This window comes from Mustelus asterias, chromosome 5 (assembly GCF_964213995.1).
Source record: "Mustelus asterias chromosome 5, sMusAst1.hap1.1, whole genome shotgun sequence".
Taxonomy (NCBI): domain Eukaryota; kingdom Metazoa; phylum Chordata; class Chondrichthyes; order Carcharhiniformes; family Triakidae; genus Mustelus; species Mustelus asterias.
This window is the reverse complement of record NC_135805.1, coordinates 141,427,377-141,452,927: the sequence shown is the minus strand read 5'-3', so window position 1 is coordinate 141,452,927 and position 25,551 is coordinate 141,427,377. Positions and strand designations below refer to the sequence as shown.

Genomic DNA, 25,551 nt, shown 5'->3' with positions numbered 1-25,551 from the left:
CCGGCATCTCCACATCATGACTGCCCCTTGGCACAGGTTGGCGTGCTAACCTGTGCCAGGAGGCTGGCCCCAGTGGGAACTTCGTGGGGGTTGTAGGTATTCATTCAGATTTGGTTGTGGTGGGCTGGGAGCGGATGGAGGAGCATGGGATGCCGGTGGCGGATGTGTGCCAGCTTGCGGGGGGCAAGTGCCAATTCAGATCGGAGGATGGGAAGCCCCTCAGACCTCTATGGTGGGCTGGGGAGGAGGTTTATTCCTGTTATGATCGGGGCGCCTTTTAAACATAGCACCCAGTCTCAGTGCAGCCAGATTTTGGTGGTGTGTTTGGGCCCCATCCCCCTGTATGACAGGGTGAAACACGTCCCTTGATTTTTTAGGCAGTGCGTCTTTGGAGAGAAAAACACTGGTAGTCATGATGTGGAGATGCCGGCGTTGGACTGGGGTACACACAGTAAGAGTTTTAACAGCACCAGGTTAAAGTCCAACAGGTTTATTTGGTAGCAAATACCATTAGCTTTCGGAGCGCTGCTCCTTCGTCAGATGGAGTGGAAATCTGCTCTCCGAGAGCAGATATCCACTCCATCTGACGAAGGAGCAGCACTCCGAAAGCTAATGGTATTTGCTACCAAATAAACCTGTTGGACTTTAACCTGGTGTTGTTAAAACTCTTACTGAGAAAAACACTGCCATTTTTTGGTAAGATTTCGCCCTAAATCATTGAAGGAGTATGGGAATGGTGAATAAATGTGATTAGCACTGTTTGCTTGTGTGTAGGGTAAACACCAACATAGACTATTTGAGCCAAATGATCCTTGTGCCACTTCTGCCTAAATTATTACCGCTCAGACAAATTTATGGAAAAGCAAGATCACAAGAAGCTGATTAACATTGTACAAACTCAATTGTTTTTCCTTTATGTGCCAGAACTGAGTAGGTTTGACTATTGGAAAAATGTGAACCCTTCAGCAAAGTGAAGATCGAGGGATGACTTAAAAATTATAAAATGATTTGATAAGATAAGCGTAAAGAAGATGTTCCCATTGTGGGGAAAATCGAATTCAGGGGCCATAAATAAACCCTCGGCACTAATAAATCCAAAGATAAACCTTTTTACCCAGAGAGTGCTGAGAATGTGAAACTTGCCATCAAAAGATGGTTGAGGCAAACAGCACAGATACATTTAAGAGGAAACTAGGCAAACACATGAAAGAGAAAGGAAAATAAATATTTGTTAAGAGTTAGATGGAGTATGGTGGAAGGTAGTTTGTGCTCTGTTGGGCTGACAGACCTGTTTCTATGCTGTTAAAAAAATGTGATCAGGTAACCACAATTTGAATTTATAAAGTTCCATCTGAAGGAAGAGCAATGAGAAATATAGCTATAGGAGAGTGTTAACTGAATGCAGCCATTTCTCTGGGGCCTAAATGATTAAACAGGCTGTTCACTGATACCACAATGGAGAAAAAGCTGAAAGCACATTTTTGAAAACTGCATACATCTTTATTTTAATAAACATAAGCCAATGACTCAAATGCTACTATCATTTTCTTCTCCACCAATTTCATTGCTGTAATTTCCTTCGCCATAAATTTCACTGCTTTAATTCTCTGGCACAGCATCGTTCCCAGGTCCACCCCACATGTTTATCCCACTAATTCCCCTAACCTAAACAAACATCCTTGGCACATTGAGACAATTTAGGATAGCCAATTCACCAAATGCACATCTTTAGATAAATGGGGATAAGAGACTGATCTGATTGAATGGCAGGACAGGCTTGAGAGGCTAAGTGGGCTCCTCCTGTTCCTATGCTAAAGACATTGAAATTGAGGAATTTTAAAATGTGAATTGGCTGTACAAAATTGCACAAGAAAAACATATAATTATGTATCAGTGAACTTTTAAATGACAACTAATCTCTTAAAGCCTGTTTTCCTGATCTGTTTTGCAGGCTGCATCACCCAGCAAAGTCGCACTTGGAATTTACTGCAGTTTAGTTGCTCTCCTTTTTACTGTAATAAAGACGGTTAATTATCGGCTTCACCTTATGTTTGAGGAAGAAGAAATAATACGTCATAATGACCAGACTGTTGCTTCCACAAAGGACAGGGCTGTACCTGGAGAAGGAGACGATAGTGAACAAGAACCAGTGTCTTCTGTTAGTCCTGGGTAAGACAGCACAAATATATAATATTCTTTAACCAGTTGTCAAGAAGGATTTACATATAATATGTAGATAATTACAAGATAAGGATTCATTTTGTTTGTGGTTCTGATCATTGCTCAGTGGGTAACACTCTTGCCTCTAAGTCAGAAAGCTATAGATTCAAGTTCCGATCACGAGACATTAAAACATAATCCAGACGAATAGTTCCAGTGCAATACTGAGGGTCTGCTGGATTAGGCATTTTTTTGGATGAGATGTTAAACTGAGAATCCATCTTTTTTCAGTTGGTTGCTTCTCCTGCTGAGGTACACCTCATTGCACAAACTGCTGTGATCATGCTCTTGCACTAGACTGGCAGCTGTTCCTTACATTTAGTGATAGTAGTGTCTCAGTGTAGTGATACTCTGAATTGGAGGTCATTGGTTCTAGTCCCACTCCAAAGACATGAATACAAAATTTAGGCTGACAGGTGTGCCGCACAGCTGGAGGGGCAGTGCTCAGGAATTTTTGCACTGTTGGAGCAGAGGTGCTGAGGCAATGCTGCACAGGCAATACTGAGGGAGCTCTGCAAAACAGAATAGCAATGCTGAGGAGGCATTGAATCTGACTGAGGAACAGTACTGAGGGAACACTGTAACCATTGGAGGAAAGCAGGTTTGAGGGAGTGCTGCATTGTTGGGGAATGGTACTGAAACTTAGATGAGCATAATTTGCAATAGGTTTTTCAAGTAAGTAGGATATAGAATTACCCGAATCACTGAAGGCAGTAAAATGGAGCCTGCAGTCAGTGTGGATGGATTGCAGCAATGAGTGCTGAGGTTTAAAGTTATACAACCACATATGAAAGCGTTCGCTCTCAATCAGTCTTGAGCAACAATGTTTTTAATGATCTTACGGGAGAGTTGTTCTCTAATTTGTGGTCTTCGGGCAACTTGTTCTGCAACACAAAATAAGGCAATAATATCTTGTGGTGAGATTTGTAATCTTGGTCGTTGCAAAACCGGAAACTGTGTAGAAATGAGGACAACTAGGAAGCCCCTATTAATGAATAGAACATTTATGTTCTTGCGGACTTTTATTTCAACACAAGTCTGCAATTCAAATTAAAACATAAGGAAATAAAAATCTGGTCAAAATGAGCATGAAGTTGTCGGACAGTTATTAAAATCTGAACTGATTTACCATTGCCATTTAGAAAAGGAAACAAAAAAACTAACGTTCACTCACAAGTCCCAAGGAATGCTTAACTCCTACAAGAGAGAATCTAGCCATCACCCTTGTCATTCATTGACATTATCATTGCTGAATCCTCCAATATTAACATCCTGATGGTTAGCATTGAGCAGAAACTGAACTAGACTATCCATTTAAATACTGTGGCTGCAGGAGCAGGTCAGAGGCAGGGAATTCTGTGGTGAGTAACTCACACCCCCCGCCCTCCCCAAGCCACAACCTACAAGGCACAAGTCAGGAGCGACATCTGCAAGTTGCACTGCAGGAATTCACCAAGGTTCCTTCAACAGCAGTTTTCAAATCTGCAACTTCTCTCACCTCAAAGGGCAAGGGCAGCAGGCACATGGGAACACTACCACCTGCAAGTTCATTTCCAAGCCGCGCACCATCCTGACTTGGAACTAAATCGCCATTCCTTCACTGTTGTTGGGTTAAATATCCAGAACCCTTTGTAACAGCACTGTGGGTATAGCTACACCACATGTCTGCAGCAATTCAAGAAGACCGCTCTCCATCACCACCTCAAGAGCGATTGGGAACGGGCAATAAATGCTGGTCTAGCCAGCAATGCCAAAGAATTTTTAAAAAATCTACTGCCCCATACCCTTTCAGACCTAGGACTCTGAAGTCACAGGAATGTGGTTGACTCTGGAAAAACTCTCTGGAGTCACTCAGTTGTATCAAATAAAAAGGCTCAGCACTACCTTTTCAGGTAGCAATGGATGAGCAATAAATACCTGCTTTACCAGCAATGAGAATGGGGGAAATGAAAAGAAGGGCTCAGGACTGTATGAATTTCCCTGGGCATTCCCTGAAAGACGTCTCACAACACCAGGTTAAAGTCCAACAGGTTTATTTGGTAGCAAAAGCCACTAGCTTTCGGAGCGCGGCTCCTTTGCCAGGTAAGTGGAAGTTCTGTTCACAAACAGGGCATATAAAGACACAAACTCAATTTACAAAATAATGGTTGGAATGCGAGTCTTTACAGGTAATCAAGTCTTAAAGGGACAGACAATGTGAGTGGAGGGTTAAGCACAGGTTAAAGAGATGTGTATTGTCTCCAGCCAGGACAGTTAGTGAGATTTTGCAAGCCCAGGCAAGTCATGGGGGTTACAGATAGTGTGACATTGAACCCAGGTTGGTGCAGACTAGATGGGCCGAATGGCCTCTTTCTGCTCTGTAGGATTCTGATTCTATAAGATCCTGGTTGAGGCCTGTTGGACTTTAACCTGGTGTTGTGAGACTTCTTACTGTGTTTGCCCCAGTCTAACGCCGGCATTGCCACATCATTCCCTGAAATGCAGGTTCCTAAATTCAATTAAAGGGGAACACTAATTTTATTTCCATAGGAGTAGAAGGTGGCCTTTCCACAAGATTACTCTGCCATTCAATTAGATCACTGCTAACTGCACTGAAATCCAGCCACATCCGGAGTAATTTATCGAGGTGCTTGCTCTTGAAGGAAGATCAGCAGAGGTATTACGATTTGCAGACTTGGCAGTGAGGTTATGGCTAAGAGGGAATTGGCAATCCATGGAAACCAAACAATCCCTACCATAGAATCTCCACAGTGCAGAAGGTGGCCATTCAGCCCATCGAGTCTGCACCGACTTTCCGAAAGTGTATCTTACCCAGGCCCAAACCCCACCCGATCCCTGTATCCCCACACATTTTCTATGGACAAACCAACTAACCTGCATATCTTCAGACACTAAAAGACAATTTAGCATGGCCAATCCACTTAATGTACACATCTTTGGACTGTGGGAGGAAACCAGAGCACCTGATGAAAACCAGACAGACACTGGGAGAGCGTGCAAACTCTGCACAGTCACCCAAGGCTGGAATTGAACCTGGGTCTCTGGCGCTGTGAGACAGCAGAGCTAACCACTGTGCTCCCAAACATTTACATGGTTTCCATTTTCTGCCTGTAGATTGAATCTCCATAGAAATTATGGGTAACCCAGCACATGGTGTTTTACGAAACAACAAACATAGAGCATGTCTTACAGTCAGAATGCACCAAGCTCAACAGGCTTGTTGTTGCAGGCCAAGTGTTAACCTGAACCTAGGAAGATTCATTGAACTTAAATTATACTCTATGAAATATTCAAATCTTATTGTTATCCGAAAAGAAAAACACAAGAAAACAATAAATAATTTGCATTTCTGTGGCATTTTCATGACCTCGGGAGACAAGAGCTTCATGGCCAATGGAGTATTTTTGAAGTGCAATCACGGTTGTAATGTAGATAATTGAGTGACTCTCGCTGTAAGGCAATTGCACACTCGTACATGATTAATGGCTGATCGGGTAAGGGTGCAGTTGGACACGGACCCAGGGACAGAGTCTATACCTTCAGGAGAGCCGAAAAGAGAATTGGGAGGTGATTGTGGAGGAGAAGCAATGTCCTTCATTGATGTAACCCTGCCATTTTTACCTGGTCTGGACTTATATGTGACCCCAGTCTCATAACCAACATCCTTCATAAGATAAGCTCTTCACCCCCTCCGAGGAGTCAAATGAGCCTTCTGTAATCTGTTCAAACACAATTATAGCCTTTTTCAAATAAGGAGACCAAAACTGTACACAGTTCTCCATATGTAGAGTCACCAAGGCCCTGTACAGCTGCATTGCAACTTCCCTACTTTTAAACTTGATTCCCCTTTCAATAAATGTTAACATTCCATTTGTCTTATTAATCACTTGCTCTACCTGCATACTAACATTGTGATTCTTACATCAGGACAATGAGATCCCTCTATCACCGAGTTTTGCAATCTCCATTTAAATTGTATTCTGCTTCTCTATTCCTTCTGTCAAAGAAGACAAGTTCACATTTTCCCACATTATGCTCCTATCTATAGCCCTTTGCAAACTCCACCTCCTCTTAACTACTAACTTTCCGACCTACCTTGGTGTCATTAGCAAATTTAGCCCCATACATTTGGTCCCTTTACCCAGATGATTAATAAAGATTGTAGGCCCAAGCACTTGTGACACTCCACTAGTTACAGCTTGCCAACCCGCAGAAGATCCATTTATCTCTGCTTCCCATTAGCTAATAAATCCTTTATCCATTCTAATGTTAACCTCCTATGCCATGTGTTGTTACCTTGTGTCATAACCTTTGATGTGTCATCTTACCATCTGCCTTTTGAAAATCTAAGTGCACCACACTTACAGGTTTCCCCCATTATCCGTGTTGCTTGTTACTTCAAAGAACCCTGATAAATTAATTAAACATGATTTCCCTTTCACAGAACCGTGTTGACTCTGCTTAATCCCAATATGATTACCCTAATATCCTGCCAGAACCTCCTTAATAATAGATTCTAGCAATTTCTCTGTGACAGATGTTAGGCTAACTGGTCTATAGTGTCCTGCTTTCTGTCACCTTCCTTTCTTGAATAAAGGCGTTATATTTGCTACTTTCCCATCTGCTGGGACTGTTCCAGAATCTAAGGAATTTTGGAAGATTATAACCAACATTTCTACAGTCTCTTCAACCACTTCTAAGACCCTAGGATGCAGAGCATCTGGTCACAGGGATTTGTCAGCCTTTAGGTCTAACAGTTTTACCCAGCACCTTTCACGGGTGATGGTAGTTGTGTTAAGCTATCTCCTTATCATCTCTTGATTTTCAAATAACTTTAGGGAAGTTTACTGCATTGAAGACAGACACACAATATCTGTTAAACCCCACTGCCATTTTCTTTTTTTCCATTATCAATTCCCCAGACTCACTCTTAAGGGGACCAACACTAGCTTAGTTATTCTTTTCCTATCTAATTGTAGATACACTTGCTATCTGTTTTTTTATATTATTAGCTAGCTTTCTTTCATATCCTAATTTTTACCTCATTATTTTGCATTGCTGGTTGTTTTGTGCTGGCCATGCAATCCCTGTTACATTGTTAGTATGGGTAAGTCAAATTACAGAATTTATCAGGACTGGACCTGTTTTTGACCCACCAATTGATTTAAGTGGAAAGGACAACCAGACAGCTTGTGTAAAGGGCAGCCAGTTTTCCACCATTGGAAAATCACCTCCATGCTGCAGCCATGTTGAATTCTGACAGATTGTTCACTGGGAAAAAATGTTTAAATCAAATCAGTTCAGTATGAATTGCTGAATCCCCAATTTAATTTAATTATCTTTTTAAAGTGTGTCCTTGAGAAAAACAAAGCAGAGCAGGCCAGCAAGCAGAGAAGAGAAAAATATACAGCAAATCCTAACAGTTGTGGAGCATAGAGGAGGAACTATAAAGTCAAGCAACGTTAGAAGAGTTAAGAGCAGTTGTATCTGGCAATGAGCTTAACAAAAGGGGGAAGATTTGAGACCGAGCAGACCTAGGAGAGAAAGAGCTTCTGTGAACATTATACTAAGCGTCACTTAGCAACAGTGGGTAGCAGCAAGAACTCCATTCATCAATCCAGGAGCAATTCCCTGGGAGAACACTCACTTCTAAGTGCAGTGTGACTGTTTAAATTATTTCTTCAGTGTGAATATTGACTGTTTGTGGTGGATACTGGCACTTTCTGACTCCTGCAATCATACATTGTATTCATGTGCAAACTCAATCATGACAGTTATTTTAAACTCTCCTCCCTCTTGCACCAACATTTTATGTCAGTTATGTAGTGTTTAATGTAGCTCTTTTCAGATAATTACCGTCATTATCTAATTATTAATTTTAAAAGGGCTTTTTTTTCAGCTAGTGCGAACTATGCACATCAGACAGCATGAACTCCCCCAGACTGAGCTTCCCAGCTGCTGAATGATAACCTATTTCAATAAATCGACCTTACGAGCACTCCTTTTACCAAAGGACTGATCAGAGACAAAGGCCTTATATTTTAACAAGAATATAATCTAAATTCATTTGTTTATAAGAAATACATGGGATTTTTGTGATCATAAACCATCAGTGAATTAGTCATTACTCCAGAATCACCGCCCCTTTTGCTTCCCAGCAAAGCATTCTGTATCTTTGTACGTTTACCGACACATCTCACAATTCATTGGCTTTGTTGTAGGGAAAAATCCCTTGTACCAGTGCATTCAAGGAGGTCGAGTCGCAAGGCAAGGTTCAAAGCGTTTTTCTTTATTGTACAATTACTGGGATCCCAGGGAGACCCCCGTAGCCAGCTCAGAAACAGTGGCTTGGCCACGTTGATCTCAACAGTTACACATTCGCTCTGGATATTTATAGGAATCCAAATTCGAGCGGGAACATTTGCTCATACATTTTTACAATACCTAAAAAGTGGCCTATCTGGTCAGGAAGTTCCCTGGGAGACTTGTCAATTTGCATCTGTATGGTGTGTGTCCGTGTTAATGGGACTGCCTGTTCTTGCCCCGGTGTTTTAATGTGTTTCCCATTATCCTCTCGATGTGTCCCCTTATCTAAATCGACCTCTGATGTTTTGTCTGTATTCTATGCTTGCGAGATTAGGTGTTAATGTCATTTTGTCCTGCTGTGAGTAGGGGGATTTAATCTAATCTTTTATTCTTTTTATCCTGGTTCATCAAGTTTCTTTGCCTGCCTTGGCCATTTTATTCCCATAATATTTTATTTAGAGTACAGTTATGCCATATATCCCACTGCCAGGTCTTGACTCGCAGATATCCCGATCTTCTCGCCAAGGGCCGTTTTAAAATGCAGCTTCGTGCTGTTGCTGGGCAGAATAAGGATCTTTTGTCGGCTTTGAAATTAAAGGTCTCTCAGCTGTGCAGAGCTTTGTGCTGTTGCTGGGCAGAATAAGGATCTTCCATCAAACTTGAATTACAGGTCTCTCAGCTATGCAGAGGGGGATCTAAACGAATGTCCATTCGGGTGTTCCCCTCTGCATTGTGGGCACGTTATGAATGGTGCCAATCAGTCCAATAAATGAATATGTTTAATGAGGTTAATATTGATGAGATAATAAAAATGTGGCTTTGGAAACTGGCCTACTTCAGCTTCATGGAAAACGTTGCAAGAAAATTAAATAAACGGTAAAAATACAGCTGCTTTACGTCAAGTTAAATCATTGTCTCAGCGCAGGAAGAGTGTGACAGACTGAAAAGTACTGGGATGTGAAAGTTCCACTGGCTTGTCTACTGGTGCACACCAGGAGAACAAAATCATGAAACTATAATCCCATTTCTAGACTTGCTGTGCACTAAGCTAGTGAATTCAGAATCAAGGACTGGGAGCAGAAATTTTCTACAGGGTAAAAAAAATCCAAATTAAAACACCATGCTTAATGTGTAGAAAAGTAGCATTTAAAAGCAGAGAAGTTTTGTTAAATTTGTATAGAATCTTGGTTGGACCACATTTGGAGGACTGAAAAAGTTCTGGTCTCCATATAAAACTGATGTTGTAGCACTGGAGAAGATGCCATTCCAGATGGTGGAACAAAAAGTGGGCACCACTTCTGCTCTCTTGCTTAATCCTATTTCTCAGGCGATTATAATTGAAGTTTAAAGTGCTGACAGTGTGCATGGCAAATGTGTGATTCTATAGCAGGAAAAGCTTTTCAATAGTGAACCCTATGTCTACTGACAATGCTGTAGCTATGGGCAAGTTATAAAAGAGCCTCCCTGGATGCAGGGAGGCTGTGCATCACAGCCAAAACTTTCCTGCCCAATTTTTATTGCCATTAACTTATTGTGTGCACAAAGGTGGCATGGATTTTTTTTCAAATTTAAATTTCCTTTGTAAATAATGCATATTAAATTGTTTTTAGAAACATAAAAAACTACAGCACAAACTTTATTCATGTGTGCATCATCGTTATCTTTTGAGAATAGCTTAGTCAGCTGGATGTAGTGTCATGCCTCATGATTTGCATGTGCTGATAGTTGCAAGCATCTTAGGCAAATTTCCTTTATTGTGAAAGAAACAACATTGTGGTTTTTTTTTGTTCACTCATTATTGAATGTTCATGTTAAGGTCCAGTGTTGAATCTCTCTCTGAGACCTAGCTAAACTTGCAGGCTTAGCTGGCCCTCCCCTCTATACACTGTAAAGGACACTGTCCCAGATCATCCTGTGGAGATAGTTGAAATGTTGTAGGTGAATCAAAATCCTGTAAGGACTCAGCCAGGTAACATCCTGAGATGGACCTACATTTGGACAGTACTGACCCCACCCTTTAGGTTCTTCAATTTCTTACGCTGATTGATTCACCCCACCACACCAAGAATGCCCGGTTACACGTCCATGAGTCCAAATCCACCCTCTACTCCCTCTTGGATCCCTCTTCCATTTTTCCATTCCCTCAACCTCTGTCCACAGCCGTTATGGTCGAGAAATATATCTTTCTTTCTTATTTAATATATTCAGTGACTTGGCCTCCACAACCTTCTGTGATGGAGAATTCCACAGGTTCATCACCCTCTGAGTGAAGAAGCTTCTCATCTCTCCTAAATCGCCAAACCCATATCCTGAGATTGTGAACCAGTGTTCTAGACCCCCTTCCCCCCAGCCAGAGGAAACATCATCCCTGCATCCAGTCTGTTCAGCCCTGTCAGAATTTCATATGTTTCAATGAGAGCCCCTCGCATTCTTCTAAACTCCAGTGAATACAGGCCTAGTCAACCCAATCTCTCCTCATTTAATAATCCTGTCATCTCAGGAATCAGCCTGCTGAACCTCCGCTACTCTCCCTCTATAGCAGTATATCCTTACTTAGTTAAGGAGACCAAAATGGCACATTCTATTCCAGGTGTGGTCTCAGGCCCTGTACAGTTGCAGTATGACATCCTTGCTCCTGTACTCAAGCCCTCGCCCTCTTGCAATGATTCAGAACTGCTTGCTGAGCCTACATGCTTGTGTTATGACGGTCACGAGAGAACGTCAATAGATCTGCTTTGTGGAGTATGTGTTGCCTTATTGAGCAAGCAGATGCTTTCCTAATGGGAAGCAGTCAGCAGGGGTTTTTAAGCTTGGACGGTGTGGCAGATCTCAAGGTGAAGACGACCTGACTGTAAGCCACAATGGTGCACAATAAAGTGTTCTAGTGATATGAAACTGGAGTTTGGATGAATTACGACAGCTTGCTTCCAGTGACTGGTGTATATTGACACCCGGGTCCCTTTATACATCAACATTTTCCAAGCTATCGCAATTTAAATAATACACTACCATTCTGTTTTTTCTACTAAAATGGATAACTTCACACTCATCTACGTTATACTGCATCTGCTCACTCCACTTGTCTAAATTACCTTGAAGCCTCTTTACATCCTCTTCCGCCACTCACGTTCCCACCAAATTTTGTGTCATCAGCAAACATGGAAATATTACATTTGTTTCCCTCAGCTAAATCATTGATCTATATTGTGAATAACTGGGACCCAAGCACTGAATCCTTTGGGATTCCACTAGTCACTGCCTGCCACTCCAAAAAAGACCCATTTATTCCTACTCTCTCTTTCCTGCATGCTCACCAATTCTCAATCTATATATCAATATATTTTCCCCAATACCCCAATCTTGCACACTAACCTCCAAGATGAGACCTTATCAAAAGCCCTCTGAAAATCCAAATACACCACATCCACTGGTTCTCCCTTATCTATCCTGCTAATTGTGTCCTGAAAAACTCCAGTAGGTTTGTCAAACATGATTTTCCATTCATAAATCCATGTTGACTTTGTTGTTTGTTTTTAAGTGTCCCGTTATCACATTCTTTATAATTGACCCTAGCATTTTACCTGTTACTGATGTTAGGCTAACCAGTCTGTCTTTCCCTGTTTTCTCCTTCCCTGCTTTTTTAAATAGCAGGATTGCATTTGCCATCCTCCAATCTGCCGTGTCTGTTCCACAATCCACAGAATTTTGGACTGTGACACCCAATGTATCCACTATTTCCACGGTCTTATCCTTTCATACCCTGGACACATCCTTTTCTGTCCTGGGATATAGATTATCAGGCCCTGGGAATTTAGCGACTTTCAGTGCTATTAATTTCTCCAGTAGTATTTTTTAAGTAATACTAATTCCTTCAATTTCTCCTCTTCACTAGACCATGGGAAGTTATTTGCTTTCCTCCGTGAAGACAGATCTAAAGTAGTTGCTTAATTACATTGCCATTTCTTTGTTCTTTATTATAAGTTCTTCCATTTTGGACTGTGAAGGACTTACATTTGTCTTCACTAATCTTTTTACATCCAGCTATCAGAAAAGACGATCAGCCTGGGGCTGATTTCTTTCAAAAAATAGAGAAGGCTGAGGGTGACCTCTCAGATGTATTTAAAAATTTGAAAGGGTTTGACAGTGTAGGCAGAAAGATGTTTCCACTTGTGGCATAGACCAAAACTAGAGCCATAAATATAAGATATTTACTAATTATTTGAACAGGGAATTCGGAAGAAATTTCTTCACCCAGAGAATGGTGAGAATGTGGAACCCACTATCATAGGGAGTAGTTAACTGAGCAAAAAGCATTCGTACATTTGAGAGGAAGCTGGATAATTATGAGGGAGCTAAGAATAGAAGATTTATGCTACATGGGTTAGATGAAAAGAGTTCTGATGGGACTTGTATGGAGAATAAGCACTGACCTGGGCCAGTTGGACTGAATGTCCTGTGTTGGTGCTGTAGGGAAAAAGCCATCAATGTCACTTTGCATAATTTTCAAACCCTGCAATACACCTGAAATCAGAGCAGTAGCCTACTGATGAGCATGTAGCTATTTTCAAGGTAAATTGCTGACTTCAAAGAGATCAGTGCAGAACTTCCAATTTACATATGAAATCTATCCTCCCTTTAGGTCGGTTCATTAATATATTCTGTGAGCAGTTCTTAGGGATGAAGGAGTTAAAATCTGAAATTGTAGACATTGATTTACATGTGCCTATCTGATACGGATGTCTTAAGTGTGCAATGTTCCTAGAATCTTGAGTAAAGATGATGATCTTGGCCTGTCATGCCCATTCTGGCTCTTTAAAAGAGCTGTCCAATAAGTCCCACTCTCCTCTTGCACCATAACCCTCCAATTTTTTTTGTTTTCAATTCAATTATTTATCCAATTCCCTTTTGAAAGTTATTATTGAATCTACATCCACCTCCCTTCCAGACAGTGCATTCTAGATCGTAACAATTAGTCAATATGCAATACATTGCTAAATTATTTATACAAATGTAGTTCAGCACATGTCTTTCATAAGTTGTGAAGGATTGGTATTGTACTGTAAAACCTTGTCTATATCCCAACTGTGATGTCTCAAATCTTACTCGTAAATGTTTTGATGTCTGGCTGAATTTTTGGCTTACACTTTCTGATTGACTGTATCTTGCTGAAGTCACAGGAATCGTGTGCAAGATATTCAATTGGCTGAGTTCAACAGGGATAGTTCAAAACAACCATTTCGCCACAGCTCTTTGCAATCCATGTTGGACCCTGGGGTTAGCGACGACTCTGTAAGTACCTTGATGACACAGTGCAGTTTGTAAAATGAATTATTTTGCTTGATGTAGCAGGAATGCATTTGTCAATTTTTGTGCTGATTCATTTTCATGTAATATTTCAGTTTCATGCACTGAGTTCCGACATTTTTGCAGTAGTATAGTGTGTGAGCTGGGCTTTGTGAGAAAATAAACACATTTATTTCTGATACACAAATCAAATTGTGTGTAGTATTTGTGTATCTGCATGTAATGCTGTGGTGAAAATTAACTGTCCTGACAGTGGTAGTTTGTAAATGATTCCATTAATTTCTAATTCAGAAAGAGGATGTAGGCAATTTTTGTTAACAATTAGGAATTCCATCACTGTACCTGCCTATCTACCCAAATATTGGTAAATGTGTGGAGATTCTGATTCCAAAAATGGTTAATACTTTGTCCGTCAATTTTTGAAAAATCTGTTGTTAATTCCTCCAACTTGATGGCAACTTTTAAGGCCACTATTTTAAAGTACCTTGGTTTTCTTTTTTCCTATATTTCTATTCTTGGACAAAATGTGTTTTTATTGAGCAATATTTATTTATGATGTTGTCCAAGAAACTAGCTGAAAGGATTTGCAAGCAGTTAAATCAGTTTGCATAGTTGAAATGACAATATCTGAAAGTGATGAATCAGTTTCAAAGAACAATACAGCACAGGAACAGGCCCTTCGGCCCTCCAAGCCTGCGCCGCTCATGTGCCCACTCGACCATTCTTTTGTATCCCTCTATTCCCAGTCTGTTCATGTGGTTATCCAGATAAGTCTTAAACGATCCCAGCGTGTCCACCTCAATCACCTTGCTTGGCAGTGCATTCCAGGCCCCCACCACCCTCTGTGTAAAATACGTACCCTGACATCTGTGTGTAACCTTGCCCCCTCACCTTGAACCTGTGACCCCACTGTTCACCCTATCTATCCCCTTCATAATTTTATACACCTCTATTAGGTCGCCCCACGTCCTCCGTCTTTCCAGGGAGAACAACCCCAGTTTACCCAATCTCTCCTCATAGCTAAGACCCTCCATACCAGGCAACATCCTGGTAAACCTTTTCTGTACTCTCTCCAAAGCCTCCACGTCCTTCTGGTAGTGTGGCGACCAGAACTGGACGCAGTATTCCAAATGTGGCCTAACCACATTACAGCTGCAACATCATATGCCAACTTTTATATTCTATGCCCCGTCCAATAAAGGCAAGCATGCCATATGCCTTCTTCACCACCCTCTCCACCTGTGCTGCCACCTTTAAGGATCTGTGGACTTGTACACCCAGGTCCCTCTGTGTCTATTGTCCTGATGTTTCTGCCATTTATCGTATAGCTCCCCCTTACATTAGATCTACCGAAATGCATCACTTCGCATTTATCTGGATTAAATTCCATCTGCCATTTCTCCGCCCAATGTTCCAGCCTATCTATATCCTGCTGTATTCTCTGACAATGTTCATCACTATCCGCAACTCCAACAATCTTCGTGTCGTCCGCAAACTTACTGATCACACCAGCTACATCTTCCTCCAAATCATTTATATATATCACAAACAGCAGAGGTCCCAGCACAGAGCCCTGCGGAACACCACTAGCCACAGACTTCCAACCGGATAAAGACCCCTCCACTGCTACCCTCTGTCTTCTATGGCTAAGCCAGTTCTCCACGCATCTAGCTAGTGCACCTTTTATCCTGTGAGATTTAACCTTTTGCACCAGCCTGCCATGAGGGACCTTGTCAAACGCTTTACTAAAATCCATATAGACGACATCGAGGCCCTTCCCTCGTCAATCGTTTTTGTCACCCCTTCAAAAAACTCAACCAAATTTGTGAGGCATGACCTCCCTCGTACAAAACCATGCTGTCTATCGCTAATGAGATTATTCAGTTCTAAATGTGCATATATCCTATCTCTAAGAATCTTCTCCAACAACTTCCCTACCACGGACGTCAAGCTCACCGGCCTATAATTACCCGGGTTATCCATGCTACTCTTCTTAAATAACGGGACCACATTTGCTATCCTCCAATCCTCTGGGACCTCACCTGTGTCCAGTGAAGAGACAAAGATTTCTGATAGAGGCCCAGCAATTGCATCTCTTGCCTCCCTGAGGAGTCTTGGACAGATGCCATCCGGCCCTGGGGATTTGTCTGTCTTAATGTTTCCTAAAAAACCTAACACTTCCTCCCTTGTAATTGAAATTTTTTCTAACGGGTCAACACATCTCTCTAAGACACTACCAGTCAACATGTCCCTCTCCTTTGTGAATACTGATGCAACGTATTCGTTTAGGATCTCACCTACTTCCTTTAGTTCTAAGCATAATTCCCCTCCTTTGTCCCTGAGAGGTCCGATTCTTTCCCTAACAACCCTCTTGTTCCTAACATATGTATAAAATGCCTTAGGATTCTCCTTAATCCTGTCTGCCAAGGACATTTCGTGACCCCTTTTTGCCCTTCTAAGTCCCTGTTTGAGTTCTTTTCTACTTTCTCTGTATTCCTCCAGTGCTCCATCTGTTTTTAGCTGCCTGGACCTCATGTATGCCTCTTTTTTCTTTTTGATTAGACCCACAATTTCACTGGTTATCCACGGCTCTCAAATTCTACCTTTCCTATCCTTCCTCTTTACAGGCACATGCCTGTCCTGCAGTCCTATCAACTGCTCCTTAAAAGACTCCCACATGCCAGATGTGGATTTACCATCGAACAGCCTCTCCCAATCAACAGCCACCAAATCCTGCCTAATCCGGCTGTAGTTAGCCTTCCCCCAATTCAGCACCTTACCCATAGGACAAATATCCTGGCTGGGAGTTTTGCTAGAGTGTTTCGGCAGGATTTAAACTAGTGTGGCAGGGGGGTGGGGAACAAAACAGTAGGTCAGTAAATACTGAGGCTGGGGTTGAGCTGGGGGCCAGGGCAAGGCTAGCTAAGAAGAGGAGCACTCTGGAGGAGGATGACCTGAGTGGGCCTGGAGTGCATCTGCTTCAATGCAAGGAGCGTAACGGGTAAAACAGACGAACTTAGGGCCTTAATGCTTATGTGGAATTTGGATGTGGTTGCGGTGACGGAAACTTGGTTAAAAGAAGGACAGGACTGGCAGCTGAATATTCCGGGGTATAAGTGTTTTAGGCGAGACAGAGGAGGGGCTAAAAAAGGTGGGGGAAGTAGCGATATTAGTTAAGGAGCATATTACCGCGGTGCAGAGGGTAGATAACTTAGAGGGGTCATGTACTGAGTCGCTGTGGGTGGAACTCAGAAACAGGAAGGGTGCAGTCACTATGCTGGGGGTGTACTACAGACCACCCAACAGCCCATGGGAAGTGGAGGAAAGGATATGTCAGGAGATTCTGGATAGGTGCAGAAAAAATAGGGTTGTTGTAGTGGGGGACTTTAATTTCCCTGGCACAGACTGGAAAGTGCTTAGAGCTGGGGGTCCAGACGGGGAGGAATTTGTAAAATGCGTACTGGAAGGTTCTTTGGAACAGTATGTAGATAGCCCCACGAGAGAGGGGGCTATACTGGACCTAGTTCTGGGAAATGAGCCCGGTCAGGTCGTCAAAGTTTCGGTAGGGGAACATGTGGCAAATAGTGACCACAACTCTGTTAACTTTAGGATAGTAATGGACAAGGATGAGTGCTGTCCTACGGGCCGGGTGCTAAATTGGGGGAAGGCTAACTATCGCCGGATTAGGCAGGAATTGGTGGATGTTGATTGGGAGAGGATGTTCGAGGGTAAGTCCGCGTCTGGCATGTGGGAGTCTTTTAAGGAACTATTGATAAGGCTGCAGGATAGGCATGTGCCTGTAAAAAGGAAAGATAGGAAAGGTAGGATTCGAGAGCCGTGGATAACCAGGGAAATTGAGGATCTGATTAAAATGAAAAGGGAGGCGTACGTTAAGTCCAGGCAACAGAAAACAGATGGAGCTCTGGAGGAATACAGAGAGAGTAGGAAAGATCTCAAACGGGGAGTTAGAAGGGCAAAAAGAGGTCATGAGATGTTCTTGGCAGACAGGATTAAGGAGAATCCTAAGGCATTCTATTCATACGTTAGGAACAAAAGAGTTGTAGGGAGAAAATCGGACCTCTCAGGGACAAAGGAGGGGAATTATGCTTAGAACCCAAGGGAATAGGGGAGATCCTAAATGAATACTTTGCATCGGTATTCACGAAGGAGAGGGGCGTGTTAACCGGGAGTGTCTCGGAGGGAGGTGTTGACCCGTTAGAGAAAATCTCCATTACAAGAGAGGAAGTGTTAGGTTTTTTAGGGAACATTAAAACTGACAAAGCCCCAGGGCCTGATGGCATCTATCCTCGACTGCTCAGGGAGACGAGATGAAATTGCTGGGCCTCTGACGGAAATCTTTGTCGCTTCTTTGGACACGAGTGAGGTCCCTGAGGATTGGAGGATAGCGAATGTGGTCCCATTGTTTAAGAAGGGTAGCAGGGATAACCCAGGAAATTATAGGCCGGTGAGCTTGACGTCCGTGGTAGGGAAGTTGTTGAGAGGATTCTTAGAGACAGGATGTATGTGCATTTAGAACAGAACAATCTTATTAGTGACAGACAGCAGGTTTTGTAAGAGGGAGGTCGTGCCTTACAAATTTGGTGGAGTTTTTTGAGGAAGTGACAAAAACGGTTGATGAAGGAAGGGCCGTGGATGTCGTCTATATGGATTTCAGTAAGGCATTTGACAAAGTCCCACCTGGCAGGTTGGTTAAGAAGGTTAAGGCTCATGGGATACAAGCAGAAGTGGCTAGATGGGTGGAGAACTGGCTTGGCCATAGGAGACAGAGGGTAGTGGTCGAAGGGTCTTTTTCCGGCTGAAGGTCTGTGACCAGTGGTGTTCCGCAGGGCTCTGTACTGGGACCTCTGCTATTTGTGATATATATAAATGATTTGGAAGAAGGTGTAACTGGTGTAATCAGCAAGTTTGCGGATGACACGAAGATGGCTGGACTTGCGGATAGCGAAGAGCATTGTCGGGCAATACAGCAGGATATAGATAGGCTGGAAAATTGGGCGGAGAGGTGGCAGATGGAGTTTTATCCGGATAAATGCGAAGTGATGCATTTTGGAAGAAATAATGTAGGGAGGAGTTATACAATAAATGGCAGAGTCATCAGGAGTATAGAAACACAGAGGGACCTAGGTGTGCAAGTCCACAAATCCTTGAAGGTGGCAACACAGGTGGAGAAGGTGGTGAAGAAGGCATATGGTATGCTTGCCTTTATAGGACGGGGTATAGAGTATAAAAGCTGGAGTCTGATGATGCAGCTGTATAGAACGCTGGTTAGGCCACATTTGGAGTACTGCGTCCAGTTCTGGTCGCTGCACTACCAGAAGGACGTGGAGGCATTAGAGAGAGTGCAGAGAAGGTTTACCAGGATGTTGCCTGGTATGGAGGGTCTTAGCTATGAGGAGAGATTGGGTAAACTGGGATTGTTCTCCCTGGAAAGACGGAAAATGAGGGGAGATCTAATAGAGGTGTACAAGATTATGAAGGGGATAGATTGGGTGAACGGTGGGAAGCCTTTTCCCAGATCAGAAGTGACGTTCACGAGGGGTCACGGGCTCAAGGTGAGAGGGGCGAAGTATAACTCAGATATTAGAGGGATGTTTTTTACACAGAGGGTGGTGGGGGCCTGGAATGCGCTGCCAAGTAGGGTGGTGGAGGCAGGCACGCTGACATCGTTTAAGACTTACCTGGATAGTCACATGAGCAGCCTGGGAATGGAGGGATACAAACGATTGGTCTAGTTGGACCAAGGAGCGGCACAGGCTTGGAGGGCCGAAGGGCCTGTTTCCTGTGCTGTACTGTTCTTTGTTCTTTGACAACAGTTTACAGAATTGTGATCACTATTTGCCACATGTTCCCCGTCTGCAACTTTGACCTGACCGGGCTCATTCCCCAGTACTAGGTCCAGTACAGCCCCCTCTCTAGTTGGACTGTCAACATATTGTTCCAAAGAACCTTCCTGTACGCATTTTATAAATTCTTCCCCGTCCAGGCCCCCAGCCCTAAGCAATTTCCAGTCTATGTGAGGGAAATTAAAGTCTCCCACTACAACAACCCTATTTTGTCTGTACCTGTCCAGAATCTCCTTGCATATCCATTCCTCAACTTCCCGTGGGCTGTTGGGAGGCCTGTAGTACACCCCCAACATGGTGACTGCGCCCTTCCTGTTTGAGCTCCACCCACAGTGACTCGTTACCTGACCCTTCCATATTGTCCACCCTCTGTACCGCTGTAATATGCTCCCTAACCAGCATTGCTACTCCCCCACCTCTCCTCGCCCCTCCTCTGTCTTGCCTAAAACACTTGTACCCTGGAATATTCAGCTGTCAGTCCTGTCCTTTTAACCAAGTCTCCGTCACTGCAACCACATCCAAGTTCCGCACAAGCATTAAGGCTCTAAGCTCATCTGTCTTGCCCGTGACGCTCCTTGCATTGAAGCAGATGCACTCCAGACCTCCAGGCCCACTGAGGTCATCCTCCCCCAGAATGCTCTTCCTCTTAGATAGCCTTGTCTTGGCCCCAACCTCGTCCCCAGCCTCTATGCTTATTGACCTATTGTTCTGATCCCCACCCCCCTGCCACATTAGTTTAAACCCACCCAAACCACACTAGCAAAACTCCCAGCTAGGATATTTGTACCCCTCCTGTTTAGGTGCAACCCGTCCTCCTTGTCCAGGTGCCATCCTCTCTTGAAGACTTCCCAGTGATCTATGAATTCAAAACCTTCCCTCCTGCACCAGTCCTTTAGCCCCCCCCCGTATCCAAAATGGTATACTTTGGAGGGGGACAACCCCAGGGGATACCATCACTGACTGCTCTCTCCCCTCCTCTCTCCCGTCTGACACCCATCCCTTACTGTTAAGGGGGACAACCACTTCCTGTTCAGGTTAGACACTGTTGTTCTTCCCAAACTAATTTCTTGAATGCCACCAAAGTTCATCCGCAAACATTCCTCAATAAATAGAAAAAATGGTAGCATGTTAATTTTAGTCATTGGTTTTAAATTTAAGTAGACAGAGTGGTGAATAGTCCAAATACCTCTTCAAATTAGCATGACCTCATTAATCCGATGGGCTTTGAGTGAGTTTGGGGAAAATTTGTCTGCAACTCAAAACAGCAATCTTCTCAGATTGACTTCCAAAGAAATTGAATGGTTTTACACCCAAACTAATATGAATTAAGCGGCATTGTAATTCCTCACATTTAACAGAAAGACACAGCTGAGTTTTAAAAGAAAGCTTAATTTTGTACCAAGATTCGGATTTTTAAAAATAAAGTCTTGGCAGGCACTTTAGCAACACCATGGAAGTTATTTTTTCAGTCTGTTCCTAATCGTAGAATAGAATCCCTACAGTGCAGAAGCAGGCTATTCAGCCCATCAAGCCAGCACCGACAACAAGCCTTCATTGGTCCTGTCCCTGCAACTCCACATATCTACCCTGCTCGTCTCCTGAGACTAAGGGGCAATTTAGCATGGCCAAACAACCTAACTCGCACATCTTTCGGTGATGTACTGAAATCTTTGCTTCTTTCAAATAGGATCTGCCGACAAATCCTAAAGACGCAGAAGCACTCAAAGGTATTTGAACATGCCCTTCTACTGTTTTTATCCATTATAATATCCCTATTGTATCTTGGCCCAGGTGCTTTAGAATTCCACAGACCTGCTAAACCTGATGTGGGTTATGGACCCTTTTCTCTGAAACATTAACGCCAGTTATCTTAAGCCAACTTGCTTCTTACATGTACATGCACGCACCCCCTCTCTCTCACATACTCGCCCCCTCTCTCTCGTATGCCCTGCTCCCCCCTCGTACGCCCCGCTCCCCCCCTCGCATGCCCCGCCCCCTCACGCCCCGCCCCTCGCATGCCCCTGCCCCCCTCGCGGCCCCCCGCACGCCCTGCCCCCCCCCCCCCCCCCTCGCACGCCCTGCCACGGCCCCCCCTCGCGCCGCCCCCCCCCCTTCGCACGCCCCAGACCCTTGCATGCCCCGCCCCCCCCCCTCGCACGCCCCGGCTCTCTCTCCCCCCCCCCCCCCCACCTCGCATGCCCTGCCCCCTCCCCCTCGCACGCGCCCCACGCCCCCTCGCATGCCCCGCCCCCCCCTCGCACGCCCCGCCACGGTCTCTCCCCCCCCCCCCCCCCCCTCCCTTGCACGCCCCCCCCCTCCCTCGCACGCCCTGGCCCCCGCCCCTCCCTCGCACGCCCCGCCCCCCCCCTCGCACGCCCCGCCACAGCCCCCCCTTCGCACGCCCCCCCCTCCCCCTTTGCACGCCCCGCCCCCCCTCGCACGCCCCGGCTCTCTCCCCCCCCCCCCCCCCCCCCTCTCTCCCCCCCCCCCCCCCCCCCCCCCCCCCCCCCACCTCGCATGCCCTAACCCCCCCCCCCGCCGCACGCCCCGGCTCTCTCCCCCACCTCGCGCGCCCCCCCCCTCGCTCGCCCCGGCCCCCCCTCGCACACCATGGGCCCCCACCCCTCCCCGTCGCATGCCCCCCGTCGCACGCCCCAGCCCCCCCCCCTCGCAAGCCCCGCCCCACCCCCCCTCGCATGCCCTGGCCCCCCTCGCATGCCCCGGCCCCCGCCCTCTCGTGTGCCCCGGCCCCGCCCCCCCCCCCCCCCCCCCTCTCGCACGCCCTCCGCCCGCACTCCATGTTGCAGCCGAGCTCTGAGTAAATAAAGTGTTTAATTTGAGTTGATTGGCAGTTGTGGTGGTCAAAAGTTGAGGCAAGTTGGTGATCTGATCAGTGAAGGCCTTGATATCACTATGTATGATAAGTTGTTGGAAAGGATGCAGATTGAGACGATGGAAGAGCATTGATTTGAGGAGCTGGGAGAAGAAAGCAGATCAGCTAGTGCAGGGGGTGGGAAAATGTATGTACTTAGAGATTGGAGATGTGACTTTACAAGTAGAAAGGCCACATCTGATGACAAGGACAAGTGAGCAGCCTTGTCTGTAGATGGAGGGGTTTATATGGAAGACAAGGTTGAGGGAGGAGGATTGGGTGAAGAATCTGTAGAGATGGGAAGATTTAAGTTGCCAAAGGTTGAAGTGCCACCTGCAGCATTGGATAAATGAGGGCAGAACTGAGTTTGCTGTGAGGACTTTTTTTAAAATGACCATCCATATGTTGGTCAGAACCTTGTCACTGTTCAATTTTCTCCTGATTTTAGGCAGCAAAATTGAACATAAATTCTGGCCAATCCACCACCTTAAACCATAATTTCCTCCATCACTTGTGCACAGTAGCTGCGGTGTCCATTTCCACAGAAAGTACTGCTGCAACTTGCGAGGGCTTCTTTGACAACACCTCCCAATTCATGATCTCCATTACCCAAAAGGACAAGGGCAGCAGGTGCATGGGAACACAACCACCTCCCAAGTTCTGCTCCAGATCGCACACCATTCTGACTTGGAAACTGTCACGGGGCCAAAATCCTAGAATTCTAACAGCATTGTGGAAGCACTTAACCACACAGACTGCAGTGGTGCAAGAAGGTGGCTCACCACTTTCTCAGAGGGCACTAGGGATTGGCAATAAATGTTGGTCCAGCCAGCAGCGCCCACGTGCAGAGAGTTAATTAAAAAGGCAAAGTGTGTAATTTTTGATCACAAAAGGACTACAAAGCTGATATGCAAATATATACATAGCTCCAGGCTGTAATGAAGGGTAGACTAATTGAAGAATCAGTAACACAAATCGCATTAATCCCATGGGATGAAGGCAGTGTGACTCATCGTCAGAATTATTTTGAAAAAATTCTGTATCCACCATTGCGCTGTTTAATATTAGTAATGTGCAATATATACCTTAGATTTGATTTATTCTTGTCACCTGTATTAGTTTGCAGTGAAAGTATTGTTTCTTGCGCGCAATACAGACAAAGCATACCGTACATAGGGGAGGAGAGTGCAGAATGTAGTGTTACTGTAGAGAATTGAAACAAAAATGGCAGTCCTTTAAATCATTTTAATTCCATGAATTTGAAGAGGATTGAATGTTGCATAAAATACTCTGAATTACTGATGATTTTGCATATTCCAGAGAAAGACTTCAGAAGACTCACTGCACCTCAGGAAAGCACATCCTTCTCACTTGAACCAACTTACAAAGCACTTTTAATGTTAGGGGGAGAAAGAGAAGGTAAATATTCTCATCATCTCTACCTCTTCCTGTCTCTGCTGATGGCAAGTATGATACCGTTTTTAAAGGTGCATCAAAATAGGCAAGTCGGACCCCACTACAATATTCCACCATTTGAAATTGGTTTGTTCTCATATTATCTCCAATGAAGACGATTCCTGTACACTGCCCCCCCCCCCCCCCCAGCCTCCGCTCACCCCAAGAAACCTCCATTTGAAAATCATAGATTTATCAAGGAGAGCCAGCATTAATCTGTTACAAGGTTAATCATGTCTGACTAACCTGATTGAACTATTTGATAAGGTGGCAGAGAAGATTGATCAAGGCAGTAAGATGCTGTATGTATTGAACTTTTGAAAGGTCAATGAGGTGCCATGAAGGAGGCTAATTAGGAAAATGGATAGAATTAAGAGAAAAGTTTAACATCAGTGGCGGGCAACCTTCTAGAAACAATTATACAGGGTAGAATTCGTAGTCGTGTGGAATGTGGCTTGATTAGGAAGAGCCAGCATGGATTTATGGGTGGCACGGTGGCACACTGGTTAGCAGTGCTGCCTCACAGCACCAGGGACCTGAGTTCAATTCCCAGCTTGGGTCACTGTCTGTGTGGAGTTTGCACATTCTCCCTGTGTTTGCGGGGTTTCTTCCGGGTGCTCTGGTTTCCTCCCACGGGCCAAAAGATGTGCGGTTAGGTGGATTGGCCATGGTAAATTGCCCCTCAGTATCAGGGGGACTAGCTAGGGTAAATGCATGGGGATAGGGCCTGAGTGGGATTGTAGTTGGTGCAGACTCGAGGGGTCGAATGGCCTCCTTCTGCACTGCAGGATTCTATAATTTCCAAAGGGGAAATGTTTAAATAACTAGCTGGGGTTTTTTGAGGAGCAAACAGAAAGGGGCGATGAGGTAATGCTGTTGATGTGGCGTACATGGATTTTCAATGCAGTGCTATGTAACAGACTTGTGAGAATACTTATAGCTCATGGAATAAAATGGACAGTAGCAACATGGATACAAAATTGGCTGAATAATAGGAAACAGAGAGTGACAGTCGATGGATATTTTTCAAACAGGGACAAGGTTTGTAGTAGTGTTCCTCATGGGTCGGTATTGGGACTGATGTATATTAATGATCTAGATCTTGGTGTGCAGGGAACAATTTCAACGTCTGTAGATGATACAAAACTTGCAAGTATTGTAAATTGTGGAGAGGACAATGTAGAACGTTAAAATGACATAGATAGGTGACAGATGAAGTTTAATGCAGGGAAGTGTGAAGTGATGCATTTTAGTAGGAAGAACATGGAGAAACAATATAAAATAAGCGGTAAAATTCTTAAGGGGGTACAGAAGCAGAGGGACCTGGGTGTATATATACATAGTTCATTGAAGCTGGCAGTTCAGATGGAGAGCAGTTAACAAAGCATGTAGTATTCTGGGCTTTATTAATAGTGGCATAGAATACAAGAGCAAGGAGGTTATGCTGAATGTATACAGAACACTCGTTAGACCTCTGCTGGAATATTGTGTACAGCCACAATATTAGGAAAGATGTGAACGCTTTGAAGA

The 25,551-nt window shown here is 44.3% G+C and overlaps 1 protein-coding gene across 1 annotated transcript in view; it reads left to right on the top strand.

Annotated features, from left to right (window-relative positions):
* LOC144494026 (pecanex-like protein 2) overlaps window positions 1-25,551 on the top strand; it is a 209,129-nt gene that overhangs the window by 15,916 nt on the left and 167,662 nt on the right. Inside the window, exons 2-5 of the mRNA XM_078213600.1 lie at window positions 1,952-2,169; window positions 13,698-13,815; window positions 21,382-21,421; window positions 23,887-23,985. Of these exons, the coding sequence (XP_078069726.1) occupies window positions 1,952-2,169; window positions 13,698-13,815; window positions 21,382-21,421; window positions 23,887-23,985 (475 nt within the window). The remainder of the gene's footprint in view (window positions 1-1,951; window positions 2,170-13,697; window positions 13,816-21,381; window positions 21,422-23,886; window positions 23,986-25,551) is intronic.